At 36.0% G+C, this 17,046-nt stretch overlaps 1 protein-coding gene across 1 annotated transcript; it reads left to right on the forward strand.

The window, feature by feature from the left end:
• Positions 1 to 166: 166 nt before the first annotated feature.
• Positions 167 to 16,226, forward strand: LOC149479337 (eukaryotic translation initiation factor 2-alpha kinase-like). The gene is made up of 15 exons (XM_089707932.1): positions 167 to 462; positions 1,160 to 1,277; positions 2,421 to 2,571; positions 4,095 to 4,272; positions 4,556 to 4,715; positions 5,115 to 5,255; positions 6,076 to 6,259; positions 6,587 to 7,043; positions 7,396 to 7,536; positions 8,387 to 8,542; positions 8,933 to 9,161; positions 9,578 to 9,730; positions 12,836 to 13,046; positions 14,095 to 14,288; positions 15,042 to 16,226. The coding sequence occupies exons 1-15, from the start codon at positions 317 to 319 to the stop codon at positions 15,177 to 15,179; spliced, it is 2,757 nt and encodes a 918-aa protein (XP_089564058.1). The 5' UTR covers positions 167 to 316; the 3' UTR covers positions 15,180 to 16,226.
• Positions 16,227 to 17,046: the final 820 nt, after the last annotated feature.

Here is a 17,046-nt window from a genome sequence, read left to right on the forward strand (position 1 = left end):
ATTTCAAGTTTTTATTATCAATGATTTTTTATTCATTCAGGGATGTTATTTAATTTATTCTAAATTTTCTCCTATCCCAACCTTTATAGGAGACAGGTGACATTCCGATAGACTGAGTCATAAAGTCACAATGACAACTGAGTACTGACAGTTTACGTCAAGTTTACGTGGAAGTGTGTGAGTGATCGTCTGTGTTGTTTATTTTGTAGTCTTCTCAAGTTAGAACTTGCAATTTAGATTGAAGTTTCATAATAAAAAAATTCACACAGGTGTGAAGGGGTTTTGCGATGTCCACATATAATTTTGCAATAATAATATGTCGGATTGGTATTGGCGGGTGATTGCCTTGAAGGCGGCTTTCGTGTTATCATGTTTTGTTTCTTACATCCGAACCGAAGATACCATCCAAAAGTTACCATACTGCAATCCCCATACCGCTAAAGATGCACCGGTATATAACGAGTAAGTTATGTTTTAATATCTTGTCGTTTATTAGACTACGCGATACAAATAAAATTTAAATAAATAATAAACACATTTCTCTAAAGTTTCCTTAAAGGACGGATCCTATAATATGGTATTCAGTTTGTTTTCTATTTGTATATGTAACACCTAGTTTGTGCTAAACATGAGCAGGAGTAAATTCTAGAACTCTATTTTTAAATTTCAATGAATTGTCTACAAATCTAATTAGTATTGACCTTGATATCTTATCTATCCATGCAGAAAATGTAATATTTTAATATGTAATACATTTTTAATTTATCTGAAATTGTTAACAATCGATTATAAATTTTTAATGTATTTGTCACATTTACATAAACAAATTATTTACATAAACAAATTATTTGTATAATAAACAAATTATTTGTATAATAAACAAATTATTTGTATATTATAGCTTGAATGTTTTTGTTGATTAAAATTGAATTGAAATTAAATTTTAACTTAAAAATACTTACTACAACAATATTGATATGTTTATATCTACATGCATTTAGTAAAAACCAGTCAATTTCATATTAGAAGCAGTAAGACACGATTATAAAATTGGTTTTATAATAAAATTGGAGTGTCTGGATGGCATGAATATAGAAATCAGTTAAATCTGATTTTTTTTCTATTTTTTATTACAACTGGAATTGCTTCTAACTTTTAGCCTAGTGATTGTGAGCACACTCGACGGACGTTTGACTGCTTTCTCAACTGAAAATGGAAACACGGCTTGGTCATTGGAGACACAGCCACTGCTGTCGTCAAATTTACACAATTTTGAGGTTGGTGCTCATTATTTGTAGGTTAAGTTTATAATAAAATGTATATGGCTTGCATTTAAAAAAGACAATAGCTGGATGTTCATTTTTTTCTAATTTGAACAATGATTAGTATGATATTTAGTTTGTGGTAAAATGTATAAATGCATTTAAAAAGATAATTGAGGAGCTTCGGAACAAAAACCGCTAAATCCACTTTCTAAGATTTTTGACAAATCGGAAAAAACGTTTTATTTCTTTGTTTTTTTAGGTAAAAGAGAGTAGAAAATCTTAATATATCAACATTAGCAACATTGTTTGGTGGCCAAATCAACAGATTCGTGTGTGAAGTAATAAACGAAAAAAAAAATAAAAAAAAATGGATATAGCGGTTTTTGCTTAGACTATCCGGATTTATCGTTTTTTGAAAAAATCAACTAAGGATTTATCGCTATATGAAAAAACCATTAACATTTTTGGTTAAAACTAAGTATATGAGGAATTAAATAATTAAAAATTAAAAATTGATATATCGGTTTTTGTCTCAACCTTATAAAAATCTATCAAATTTATGTAGGATTTATCGGTTTCTGTTAAGATATCAATTTTATTTTACCTCATCAGTGGATTTATCGGTATCTGTATAGATCATTTAACTTGAAGCGCATTTTTCTACTAGATTCATCGGCTTTAGAACAGATTCATTAAGCTTATCATGTAAAATTATGCCAAAGCATCGAAATTACAAAAAAAAAAAAAAAAATACAGCATGTCGTTTATCGGTTTTTGTTCCGACCCTCCTCAATTGTGAATGCTCATTTATTTCCTTATTTGAATATATGATTAATATGTATTATAATTACATGTTCAATGTCACTAAAAAACTTGTAACTATGTAAAAATTTGGCATTAAAATGCTTTAAAAAAATTCAAATCCAATGAAAATATGCTAAAGCATTCACGGAAAACCTTAAGGAAGTTTATTGAATTAAGAAAAGTTCAATCCTGCTGTAATCTTACAAGTAATAAATACAATTTAATTTTTATGTAAATAAATGTAGAAAAAGTATAATCATATGAATTAAATACAAATAACAAGAAAATAATATTAGTACTAACACATAGTTTTCTAGTGCAACAAATTCCTATCACAAAAATTTCTTTCAGCTCACAGCGAATGGGAAAAGGGTACGGCTAATTCCTTCACTGCGAGGCACCCTGTATAGTTTGAGTGGTGACACCTTAGAGCCTCTGCCGTTTGACGCTGAACAACTATTGTCAGCGTCCTTTAAATACTCTGATGATATGGTTATTGCGGGTAAGTTTAAAAACATGTCATATATGAATAAGTATGGTTTTAAAAGAGCAACTATGTTCTTGCCAGTTCTTCCCTGTCGAAACTGCTTTCCGACCCGGTGGTAAATTATTATTTTTCTGTATTTTGACGATTCATAAGCTCTTCTAAATGAAGCCTTCCTTTTTTAATTATATACATATTGTTTTTATTTCATCATAAACAGATTAGATTAAAGTGAATTGAACTTGCTCATAATAAGATTAATGGATAATCGACTTCCAAGAAACTGTAAAGTAGTTGCATGAAATCCAGTTAAAACTTATTTACATTACTATAGCATTTCATCATCTTACGGTGCATTTACATCAAACAAGCGAAAGCTCATTCGAATCACTCACTGTGTTAAATCCAGTGTAAACTGGCATAGTTTCGTTGTTCTTAGTGCGTTCGAAAAGATTCTATGCAATGTTCTAATTCTGAACAACATTGAATACGAGTTTTCGTTTACACTAAAGAAGTCGGTGAAAGATCACGAAAGAACGCTCTTGCTTTAGCTCTAGCTCTATGTTCGTTTGATGTAAATGCACTGATAGTGGAAGTCTTTCTCAGAACCGATAAAATATCAAAATAAATCCTATAGAAGCCATACTATAGACATGTAACACATAATAAAGACTAAAAATAAAGCAAGCAATAAAAAACGTGTATTATTTTCGTAAAATTTTATTGAATTACTTGATGGAATGCATGAATTAAACACCAATTTTGAAACTAAAATTTGTAATGGACCAATAATAATATTTCACGTGGTATTACGAAGTGGTATTTTATAAAGATATGATAAGGCGATTATAAGATAATGTTATGAATGTAAACAATTATGCTTTATCAAAAGAAATTTGCAATTGTATTTACTGGGAATGCTAAATAAACATAACCACGAGTAGGACTCTTATTTTTAAATGTAGTATACATATTATATTATTGAAAGTAATAGATTTGCATGGTCTGTAATATTGCTGATTGAAAAAAATAAATTAATTTCTCCTAAAAAGGAGGAAAGGAGCCTATTATTCTTTCAATCGAACTTTCTATAATAATATTAGCCATAATTAAATTCAATTTGTATGTATTTGAGCTTGCATCAAAACGTCCAGCTTAACAACAATGTTTAATTCATTTTATACGTCACTAATAATAGGATAAGTTACGTATCTAAATCCAAAATGTTAAATGGCATGTTCTCTAGTGCATATTTTTAGGATAAGTTACACAATAAATAAATTTTGTAAGTATATAACTTATAAATTTTTAAAGAATAGAAAAAAATCGATCACGAGGCTGGGTCGAACCCGCGTCTTCTAACGCGGGGCGACGCCACCCATGATCCTGCCAGAGCAATAGAATTACTAAATTATTACTACTCTTCAAAAATTTAAATTTATGAAGCATTCGAATGTCATAAAACCAAAATATCAAATTTTGTATAGGTACTTTTTAAATTACACAAAATACGCGATAAATATTTTTTTCTTTATTCATAGGCGCGCGGGAAACTCTATGGTTGGGTATAGATGCACACACGGGGGCTATTATATACGAATGCAACTCATCGGGATGTAACAGCGAGCAAGAGATAGCGAGTGCTGGTCGCGATATATTGGTACTGAGGAGGCTGTCTAACACTGTTAGAGCGCTGGACCCACGCTCTGGGACTGAGAAGTATGTACTAGGTGTAGAATTTTCTAGAAGATTTTTACTTTTCGTCTTAGTTACGTATTTTCAGCTATTATATCTCTTATGAATTAATATTTACAAAGAGTCAAAACATATTTGTATTATTTCTTTTGTCTTGCCTTGCTTTATGTGATAAGTGCAAAAAAGTTGTAAAAAAATAATATTAAATATGATATGAAAAAAGGCAAACGAAATTATGACTGATCGTTATAGAAAAAAAATTAAGTAATTAATTTTTTTTAATTATTTTCTTTTAATATTTTTTCAGCTGGAACTTCAGTGTAGCGGAACATAACCTGGCTCTTAGCAGACGAGAATGCGCGGGAAAATCAACCACACCGATACCAGTTGCTATAGCAGTGGCATTACCGGAAGGTGTAGTTGCCGTTCGACATCCGGAATCGCAGCTTACGATATGGCAACACCAGGTGATTGTGTGGCAACATTTGAATTGTGGAAAATTTTATTAAATTGGATGTTAGTCTTGGGAAATCTAACGAATATTGTTATTCTAATAGTTAATTTTAATTTAATAGTTTTTGTAATATAAATAAATTATATTATTAAACTTACCGGGATGGCAAAAGTCGCGTGTACGAATCCTTTTTATTTAACTTTAAAAAATTCTGAATTTTTACACTGTAAACAGTGAATGTAAATATATTTAACAACACAAAAAAGTCTATAGATTCTAATTTTAACAAACATACTATTTGATATTTAAAATATTCATATCGAATGGAATTGTTCGTAGATAGATAAATCATTAATTGCCATTCAAAAATATACCCTCACACAGTGAAAATAAGAGCCAAAATGCTTTACAGCTAGAAGCGCCAGTAGCGAACATGTGGCGGCTACAAAATGGCGTCGTACAGAACATGGACGTGCTGTGGGAAGCCACGCATGCTATAGCGGATATGGCTGCCAAACCACCTTCTATTTATCTTGGCATACATAATACACAGGTATGTATGTAGTTACTTTTTATTGAATATTAGTAAGGTACTTCAATTGGTCCTTCGAGGCGTGATTTTATAGCTTTATTGGTATCGATTTTGGTTCAAAATGTATTCCAGTAATTGATTTTTCCAGGATTATTCAGGTAATGTTTTAATTTCGAAATAAATTTATGGTTTCTATTTATGGCTTATCTATGTTCGGAAAGCTTGTAATGTTTGCTAATTTAAATAGAACTTAAGATCACTTGAATAAGTACGTCAGTAAATAAAAAAGATATTTTGTCCAAGATACCAAATTAACTTCTTAATTGTTTTATACTATAAACATGGACGTATAAAAAAAGACGGACGCCGTATTACGAACAAACAACGTGAAGCCACCATAGTAAGCTAGCGATCGTGTAAAGACAATAAACACGCACAAACTCTCACCATAGTAAGCTAGTTGGCCGCCATTACGTCGTAAACTACCGACTGATTAACTGCGTCACTGTTTCACAAAAAATATTTAAAATGCCCTCTTGCGTGGTTAAATGGTGTCGCAACAGTACAATTTTAAATAACAAAACACAAGGGATTACATTCCACAGGGAAGCAAGTTATTTCTTTTATGTTTTAATGACAAAATTATTACGGCAAAATTTATAGAAAAAAATACAGCCGCCATTGTCATCAGGACAGCTGTTGCCATGGCAACATGGCACACACACATGGATGTTTCGCCGCCATTACTAGGCTTCACTCAATGTTTAGGCGATATACCGTCCGTCTTTTTTTATACGTCCATGACTATAAATATAATTAGGAATAATTACATTTTTAATAGCTCTACATACAAGAAAGCGCCCTATACACTCGTAAACTGGAAACGTCGATGTCAACAAAGCCGTTGCCATGGAGAGTGAAACAATCCCGCCCGTTGTTAAGCGACGGCACTGCGCTGCAAACGTTGCCAGATGCAGAAAATACCTTGTCTATGGTTGCTTTGTATGGCAACACTGGGGTGCAGGGTATGTTATATTTTTAATAAATAGTGTAATCACTGCTATAATAACTGAAATGTTCCTTTATCTATTTTTTTTAAGCATTTCTTATTATTGAAGTAATCTTATTACTGATTTTTAATAACGTTTTCTATTACGTTATGAGTGTACATCTTTTAGTTTGATTTGATATGGTAATTTTTTATGAAACTTTTAAAGATCTTTTAACGTTAAATTTTATTAAGAAAACCTATTGATCAGCGAATGTGTAAAATATATTTTTAATGTTAATAATACTATGGGCAAGTTTCCGCCTGTTTTAGCTACAACTACATTCAAAAACTTCCCTTCCAGACAACCAAGGTTTCTTCCTCTACCTACAAGAAACCTGCGACCAATCGGTCCAAGTAACAGACGAACTAACACAACCCGACATAGTGTTACCAAACAATAGTGACGACACCAACCATCATCACGTTCACGTACACGTATATTCTCTATGGTTTTGGTGGAAAGAAGTACTTTTAATCGCTATAAGTTCCGCTCTATTAATGAATCTAATGATTTGGCCGAGATTTTTCGCGGCCAAAATTAGGCCAAGCACGCCATTACCGATAAACCAAGAGTATATAGTTGTTGAGAGGCATTATGAAAGGCCAATTACGAATCAGGTGGAATATTCTGGGAGGTACGAGAACGATTTTACGCCGTTGCGCTGTTTGGGAAGGGGCGGGTTTGGGGTGGTGTTTGAAGCGAGGAATAATATTGATCACCAGTCATATGCGGTCAAAAGGATTACGCTGCCGAAGAGGTAAGATTAACTGTTGTAATTTAGTAATTTTTAATTTATTTAGTAGGTATATTTCGGAATCATTATTTTGAGTATAACAGTGACAGAATGATTGATTGTTAAAAATCTATCATTGGATCGTGAAGAAGTCATCACCAAAAATCTCTACCCCACTTACACTCTGGTTTACTTCCATTTTTAGCTTACAAAGAGTCCTACAAATTATAACATAGGAAAATATCAAGGCATGTAAATCCTTCATGAAATATATTCCTTTCTTAAAAGAATATAAATTTCTCCTGTAAATTTATATTCTTCCACTTTTCCACTTCCACTTTTTTGACGAAAAGTATAAAAAATCTAATTTCCACAGGGAATCCCGCCGCGAGCGTGTATTACGTGAAGTTCGTGCGCTCGCTAAACTAGAGCACGAACACATAGTGCGATATTTTAACGCGTGGCTCGAAGAACCGCCGCCGTTGTGGCAGGAACAGAGGGACGCTTATTGGTTGCGGTAAGATTTGAAAGACAGGGACAAAACATATACTAAAGTCCAGTCGCGGAGCAGGAAGAATTTCGTACGTACCTCTTTACCTACTGACAGTGGTCACAAACATTTTTGAATGAAGTGCAGTTTACATGAAATATTTGGAGGAGAAAATGTTTTTTACTAACTTATTAAATAAATGTCCTTTATTCATTTACAATACTTATTAGTTACATTTAAATTTTTCAATAACCACGATATATTATACGATACGTTTTGTCGTGACTCAAGGTCAATAAAAAAACCACATGCAATCAAGACCAAACCTTACGCTCTCAGGTTAAAGGTTTACAATCCCTGAGGACGGCGGTCATTGCATCTGTGCGAGCAAGACACATTATATTTACGCGGGAGTGACTGTGACAGGTAATAACAGGTTAATGTACGAAATTCTTCCTAGTTCGCGTCCAGACTTTATCAGTATACATATGGTACAAAAATCACGTAAAAAATATGTGCTGCAGTGGGAACGTATATGGGGTGATGATAATGATGATGATGATTGACTTACAATAAACAACTAGAGTCTAGACTAACAATCATGCTCAAAAATTACCCGAAACAAAACTCTGCCTACGCGCATGTGTTTGGCAGAGTTTTTAAAAGACCGATACTTATAGTTTTTTTATAACACGCCACTAGAACATTTTCTAACAAACCTTTAATAAATGATTGTGAGACAAAATTTTATTTGGCACCAAATTAAAAAAAAAATGTAAAATAAAATGTTCCTCACATGTTTACATACTGCAGATAATTTTAGAGAGATTACCATTAAATACTGTATTTAGTTCCCTTTTTATATTAATATTTCCAGTGAACTAGGCGGAGCATCAGTAATGTCTGAATGCACTTCCCCGCAAATAGACAAGTCGCCAACTAAAGGTGACGCGGTGACTCTAAACATTCATAAGTCTATAGATGACTGTATTGATGCACTGGATTATGACAAGAAGGAACCGAAACGGCTCAGGTATGGTATTCAATTAATAGTTAGAATACACATAAATGTAGATTTTTTCTGTTTTTGATGAATTAAAAAAATAACACATTACAATACATTAATTATAAAGATGGATGGATGAACCATGCAATGTTACAGAGAACATTTCTGTAATGCGGTTTTCCAAGTGCTAATAGTGATAAAAATTGTAAATATGTTTTCGTGCAATGTTTGTCGATGCATAATTTATTTTGGAATGTCTGTCCGGGAAATCAAAAGAATAATACAGTTTAACAGTTAACTTCTGACTGAACCTATACCCAAGAGAAAATAGTGTTTGTAATTTCAGAATTTTTAATGCGAAAATGAAAAGTTTTCGAGTTTGATATTTTAAAATAATTCAATTAATTTACCCAACAGATCTCTAAGCTGCAACGATTCATTCAGTATAGTATTCGACGAGAACGCATCCAAGGACGCGCACTTAACCAACACTCCAACAAAAAAGGGCAGTGGGGACGATTCTTTCATAGTGTTCGCTAATTCCCAGGATTCGAAGGGATTGTCTCAGGCTAGACAAGATATAAGTAATAAACAATTGGAGAAAGTTAAGGAAGTTGGCAGTTTTTCTAGTGGGAGTAAGAAAAAGGTAGGTTTTTGTGTGGTGTTTTTGAATTACAGGATAAATAGGGAAATGTTTAAGAAGCCGTGCCACTATTTGTCGTTTTAGGTTAGGTAAAGTCGCTGCCTACTCACTTTGTGTATGTTTTTGCATAATTCACGCACACACGCGTAAAGCTTGGTGACCGCTTAAACAATTTTGGTCCTTTTTAATTTATTATCATAAATTATAGAACTATACAGGGTGGAATTAACTTACAGCCACAGTTGAAAGCTGTACAAATATAACTTTAATAAGCACATGCATGTAAAGGGCCATCAATGTGTCATCTGCTTTATTTGTGTGATTTCGCGTGCGTAGTCAGGTCGTTATAATGTGCGGTGGGGCATTTTGACTTCTAAATAATATATATATTTTTTTATTATTTTTAAATTAATCCACAGAAAGGGCACACACGTCACTGGTCACTCGACATGTGCGTGCGTTCGGGAAACCCGAGCAAGATGTACCTGTACATACAGATGCAGTTGTGCCGACGTGACAGCTTGCACGACTGGCTGCGGGACAACCGCACGTGGGAGTGTCGCCGGGACAAGGTAACTGTAATGTCATGTATATACAGATGCAGTTGTGCCGACGTGACAGCTTGCACGACTGGCTGCGGGACAACCGCACGTGGGAGTGTCGCCGGGACAAGGTAACTGTAATGTCATGTATATACAGATGCAGTTGTGCCGACGTGACAGCTTGCACGACTGGCTGCGGGACAACCGCACGTGGGAGTGTCGCCGGGACAAGGTAACTGTAATGTCATGTATATACAGATGCAGTTGTGCCGACGTGACAGCTTGCACGACTGGCTGCGGGACAACCGCACGTGGGAGTGTCGCCGGGACAAGGTAACTGTAATGTCATGTATATACAGATGCAGTTGTGCCGACGTGACAGCTTGCACGACTGGCTGCGGGACAACCGCACGTGGGAGTGTCGCCGGGACAAGGTAACTGTAATGTCATGTATATACAGATGCAGTTGTGCCGACGTGACAGCTTGCACGACTGGCTGCGGGACAACCGCACGTGGGAGTGTCGCCGGGACAAGGTAACTGTAATGTCATGTATATACAGATGCAGTTGTGCCGACGTGACAGCTTGCACGACTGGCTGCGGGACAACCGCACGTGGGAGTGTCGCCGGGACAAGGTAACTGTAATGTCATGTATATACAGATGCAGTTGTGCCGACGTGACAGCTTGCACGACTGGCTGCGGGACAACCGCACGTGGGAGTGTCGCCGGGACAAGGTAACTGTAATGTCATGTATATACAGATGCAGTTGTGCCGACGTGACAGCTTGCACGACTGGCTGCGGGACAACCGCACGTGGGAGTGTCGCCGGGACAAGGTAACTGTAATGTCATGTATATACAGATGCAGTTGTGCCGACGTGACAGCTTGCACGACTGGCTGCGGGACAACCGCACGTGGGAGTGTCGCCGGGACAAGGTAACTGTAATGTCATGTATATACAGATGCAGTTGTGCCGACGTGACAGCTTGCACGACTGGCTGCGGGACAACCGCACGTGGGAGTGTCGCCGGGACAAGGTAACTGTAATGTCATGTATATACAGATGCAGTTGTGCCGACGTGACAGCTTGCACGACTGGCTGCGGGACAACCGCACGTGGGAGTGTCGCCGGGACAAGGTAATTGGGTTGTTGAGGAAGTGATTATGAGGAAGAGGAGGAGGAAGAGGAATTTTCACACACAAATTTAGAGGATGCGGATGAGGAAGAGGATATTTTTTTGAGGAAGAGGATGCGGATGAGGAAGCGGAAGAGGAATAATCAAAATTAAAAACAAAAACTTTTAAAAATAAAAATTAAAATAAAAGCCATTCTCCTGTCTCTACATATTGATGTTTAAGGTTAGGGGAGTTTAGCTCGCCCGATCGCGAATTTACAAAGCCTGTAAGTACTATACTATAATTTGAGTCACGAGCCGGACTCAGATGAGCTTTTGTTTATGCATATTACTCGAAAAAACCCACAGAAAAAATCTAATCTATATCAGTGCCTGCAGAAGCGACATTAGGCGATTTCCACAAAAAAAAACTAACTGGTAGATAATATTATTACGTAAGCTTAAACCACTTGTTTGTTTTTAAAAATGACTTTTGACAAACATTATTTGGTAAAATATGTTTCTTCTGAGTATGAGAGAAAATGTTATATTATTATTATGATTAGAGATAAGTGTTAGGCGCAGATATAAATATGGCGGTAAGACTCTACTCTTGTTCGTTAGTAGAGTCCGACTCGTAACTCAAATACATACATAGTTTAAATAGGCTTTGTAAATTCGCCGCCCGATCGGATCAGCTGCATCCTCATAAATTTCCTCTAAATTTTGAGGAAGCGATAGCGGAAGAGGATTTTTTTATTTTCATTTTTGAGGATGCGGTAACGGTAGAGGAACCCAAAATATTGCGGAACTTCCGCATTATGAGGAAGCGGAAGAGGAATCCTCAACAACCCTACAAGGTAACTGTAATGTCATGTATATACAGATGCAGTTGTGCCGACGTGACAGCTTGCACGACTGGCTGCGGGACAACCGCACGTGGGAGTGTCGCCGGGACAAGGTAACTGTAATGTCATGTATATACAGATGCAGTTGTGCCGACGTGACAGCTTGCACGACTGGCTGCGGGACAACCGCACGTGGGAGTGTCGCCGGGACAAGGTAACTGTAATGTCATGTATATACAGATGCAGTTGTGCCGACGTGACAGCTTGCACGACTGGCTGCGGGACAACCGCACGTGGGAGTGTCGCCGGGACAAGGTAACTGTAATGTCATGTATATACAGATGCAGTTGTGCCGACGTGACAGCTTGCACGACTGGCTGCGGGACAACCGCACGTGGGAGTGTCGCCGGGACAAGGTAACTGTAATGTCATGTATATACAGATGCAGTTGTGCCGACGTGACAGCTTGCACGACTGGCTGCGGGACAACCGCACGTGGGAGTGTCGCCGGGACAAGGTAACTGTAATGTCATGTATATACAGATGCAGTTGTGCCGACGTGACAGCTTGCACGACTGGCTGCGGGACAACCGCACGTGGGAGTGTCGCCGGGACAAGGTAACTGTAATGTCATGTATATACAGATGCAGTTGTGCCGACGTGACAGCTTGCACGACTGGCTGCGGGACAACCGCACGTGGGAGTGTCGCCGGGACAAGGTAACTGTGCGGCGTTGTACCTGTACATATAGATGTACCTGTATATACAGATGTACCTGTAAATATAGATGGAATTGTTATTATTTTATTTTATATCGTTTATTTGGCAAAAAAAAACAACGAGGAAAAAAATAAGGTAAAATACTAATTTAACATTACAATAATGCTAAAAAGGTCTCCACGTCAACAAAAGTTACAGAGAAAGTTTCTGTAACACTGGTAACAACTTTGTACCTAGTGAAATATGCGAATATTTCTCTGGAGATCTATGGACAAATATTCGCACATAAAAAAATATTATTTTAACGCATTAGCTATTTTTATGTGGGCGTACAATTAACGCGAATTAAATCACGCATTATTTATTATCCCTATTTTATTTACAATATAAAACATAAACAACACAATAAATTATATTTCATAACGACCAATAAAAACAATTTCTTCCAGGTGAAAACGCTATTCAGTCAGATAGTATCAGCAGTGGAATACGTCCATCTAGCGGGTCTGATCCATCGCGACCTAAAACCCAGTAATATATTCTTCGCGCCAGACGGTAAAGTGAAAGTGGGAGACTTCGGTCTGGTGACCGCGATGGGAGACTCGCAGGGAGAACCGGCAGATGAGTCCCACCCGTATGGCGGGCATACGCATCGAGTTGGTGAGTTAAACTTTTATTTTCAGAGCAGTTTTTCAAATGCTATGCAAAAAAATAAAAAAATGTTGTGTGGTTTTATGAAACCACGGTAAAAGTGAAACTTAGGCACAAAATTATCGTATTTGTACGATAATTATCGTACGGTTCCGAACACTGCTTTATACCTACTCGGCAACCGACCGTCACGCGACATGCGCTACACAGATCAAAAAGTTTGAGACGATGTAATAAAACTTCCACTTTAATAAAATGTAAAATAATAGTCTGAAAATGCATAATAAAAAATAGTCAATCGTAGACACTAATGGTTCCGTACATATAAGCAAAAAAATATAAAATGAGCAAGCAAAAAATGGTCACCCATAAAATGTATGCCCATGTTAACCGTTGCTAAACCTCGTTTTTAACCAACTTCTAAAAAGGAGGTTCTCAATTCGACCGGTATATTTTTAGAAATTCAACATCTCTGAAAATTGTAACTGTCTAAGAGCGTATACGCACTATGCGGGTAACCGCATTGCGGGTAGCCGTCCGGCTGACCGCAAGCACAATTATGTACGTAATATTCATTTCTATGCGCACTGTGCGGTCTGCGGTAGCCGCATCGCAGTGCGCATAGAAATGAATATTACGTACATAATTGTGCTTGCGGTCAGCCGGACGGCTACCCGCAATGCGGCTACCCGCATAGTGCGTCTACGCTCTAACTGTCACGGATTACGAGATATCGAATGTTGCAAGAAGTTAAGAAATATAATAGTGCATACTAGTTCTTTATATTATCGTTAACAAACAAAACTTCAGCTTTATATCCATCTAATACTAATATTATAAAGAGGAAAGGTTTGTATGTATGTATATATGTATGGTTTTCACGCATAAACTACTGGACCGATTTTGATGAAATTTAGCACAGATAATCTTTAAACCCTCAGAAAGAACATAGGCTACCTTTTATTGCGAAATAATACCACGGGCGATGCCGGGGAGGACCGCTAGTATTCTATAAAATTTAATTTCCAAAACAACTCACTGAGTGCTTTACTTTCAGGAACCCACTTATACATGTCCCCAGAACAACTGCAAGGCCTCCCTTACAGTTATAAAGTGGATATCTACTCCCTAGGACTGGTTCTTTTTGAGCTCTTACACCCTTTTGGCACTGAGGCGGAACGAGTTGATTGTTTGTTGAGAGTGAGAAAGGGCCATTATCCAACTCACTTTGAACAGAGTTATCCGAATGAGGTGGGTTTTGATTTTAGTGTTTTAATTTTGTTTGGATAGGTGTTCAATAATCTTCTTCTTATATATAAAATTCTCGTGTCACAATCTTAGTCTGCATACTCCTCCGAAACGGGTGGACCGATTCCCATGAAATTTTCTGTGCATATCGGGTAAGTCTGAGAATCGGCCAACATCTATTTTTCATATGTACCACGGGCGAAGCCGGGGCGGACCGCTAGTAATATATATAAATCTCGTGTCACAATGTTTGTCCTCAATGGACTCCTAAACCATGTGCAGTTCGATCCAACTTGAGAGATAGGATAGTTTAAACATGTAGGTACCACGGGCGAAGCCGGGGCGGACCGCTAGTAATACAATATGTGTATGATATACTCGTACGCAATAAATGTTTTTTCACTATTATATATTTGTATCTGCATTCTACATCTTTTTATAAAGAACAAAATAATGTCTGGAATATTTTTGTAGATACAAAATTTTACTGTATTCATAAGAAATTGTCTTATCATGTACAAGTACATTAAAAAGTTAAATGGAAAATATCGTATCAAGATGCTTGTTTATGCATCATGGCCGAATTTATAGGTTATAGAAGAATATAGAATGCGAAGTCCTAAAATTAATTTAAAATTTTTTAATATGTTTTTATGTGTATTTTATATGTGTGTGTTTCTTTCTTAATATAAAAATGAACTGTACCAATAAACATTCCTATACAATCAAATACATATTATTGACTTTCCTTTCCAGATTGAAGTACTGAAACTAATGCTAAGCACGGACCCGAACCAGCGACCCACGGCCAGCGGCGTCAAAGCAAGAGCGCCACTGTACCAAGCGACAGACGAACAGTGGCATTTTACACTACCTACCCTCATTTCAGCTTGAAAATATTTAAAAAATTGCAAAAAAAAAAGTCATTAGATTTAAAATTGACTATCATAGAATGTATAATTTATTTCAGATTTTGTGAAATATTACTAAATTGGCAAAATATTGTAATTACTCGGTTTTGAAAAAGCAGTGATTGAAAGTAGTGTATAAGAATATGAATAGAAAAACAGCTTGTTTTGAAGAATGCGCTTAATAAAAAATAAAAAGGAGCGTGTGTGCCGAGCACACGTGTCAGAGGTGAAACTTCGTTAGCAAGATTCAAAGATACCAAAATCGTCGTCTTACTCCGTGACGTTACGGTATTGCCATGCTACCTTGAAATTTTACTCTCAACGCGCCAAAAGAAGTTTCACTTCAAAAATACCTACTTTAAAAAAGACATGACAATTTATGCTCATCGTATTGTCTGCTAATATGCATAGAACAGATTGTCTCCGTTCATAAAATGATATATTTAAAGTTTATATTTCATAAATAATACAAAAATGAACATATATTTTCTAAGTTTTATGGTATACATGTTATAAAAATAGATTATAGATAAACTGTACTGTCAAAGACGCTAAAAGCTTTGCTTTAATGCTAAAACTGAGGTCTAAAGTAAAATAAAATAGTGTAGTTCCTAGGAAGTTTAAAAATAACTGATAGCCTTTAAAAATCGCATATTTAAAAAAATCGAGGCATAGATAACATAATATTTAATCACCAGTGAAACTATCACATTATTTTTAAATTATAATTAAGTAATAAACGCAATAAGTAATAATAAGTATTAAAATATAAAGACTGTTTTTTGGAGGAACGTTGGATTTGTGAATGTTTTTAAATGCTTTGTAGATACTAACGTAGTATTGTTCAATGATTATGTTTAAGTAATACCTATGAAATGTTTTTATATTAAGTTTCCAAAGGATAATTAAAAATATTTCTTATGTGCGTTAATTTTAGTTGTATACCTAATGTCATTTTCGTCTTATACGTTTTTAGCGTACGAATTTATGTTTGGAATGTTGATAAGTCCTAATAAATAATATTAGCTGATGAATGTGTTTTATTTCTTGGCTCTTTACCTGAATACCCATAAGATAGAACACTTTATATTTGAGATTCGATCAGTACATTCTCAAATTGAATTCAGCTGAAATCAATTTCAAAACTAATCGCATTGAAAATTAATTGTTAGATGTCCAATTATCCAGGATTCAGACACATTAAAACGTTACATCACACTTCACGCCTTTCGCTATTGAGAATGATCAAAAGAGTATATTTATGATAAGGTGAAGTAATAATGCTACGAAGGTACTGAAAAATTTTCTGTCTTTGTACCATGAAATGATATCCAAACGAGCAATTCTTGTGAAACTAACCTGTAGCCTGTAGGTGACTGCTTCAAAGGTTTTCATGAATCTTAGAAGAATCTTAGTATGCAATTAGGGCGTTCGCTGCGTAGGGTTGCTTTTTCGTATCGCTTCAAACTAAATGAAACGATATGATTGGTTCTTTACACACACATTATTGGTGGAAGAGCAGCCAAAAGCGAGACTCCCGTCTCTCGCAGCGCTGCTTGTATAATTTCGCGTTGGTGTATGTACTGTCGATACCTAATGATTATTTACTTATATACTACTTAGCCAAAAGACGACAACGTGACCAAGGGCGTGGTTGGCGTGAACCAATCAGCCCATTTATCACGTCTAGGGACTAGATTGTTGTGCGACGAATTTGTAACCAAGTTTTCGTTAGGTATTAAGAGTAAAGGAGGAAAAATTGCCAATTGCCTACAAATAGCTCAGCTACGCAGCGAACACCCTTAATCAATCTAGCTATATTTTAAAGGGATACATGTATGTTTTAAAAA

The sequence above is a fragment of the Colias philodice genome, chromosome 20 (genome assembly GCF_061535455.1).
Source record: "Colias philodice isolate Cphi_HAF_F1 chromosome 20, ilColPhil1 Martin Lab GWU primary, whole genome shotgun sequence".
In the NCBI taxonomy this organism is placed as follows: domain Eukaryota; kingdom Metazoa; phylum Arthropoda; class Insecta; order Lepidoptera; family Pieridae; genus Colias; species Colias philodice.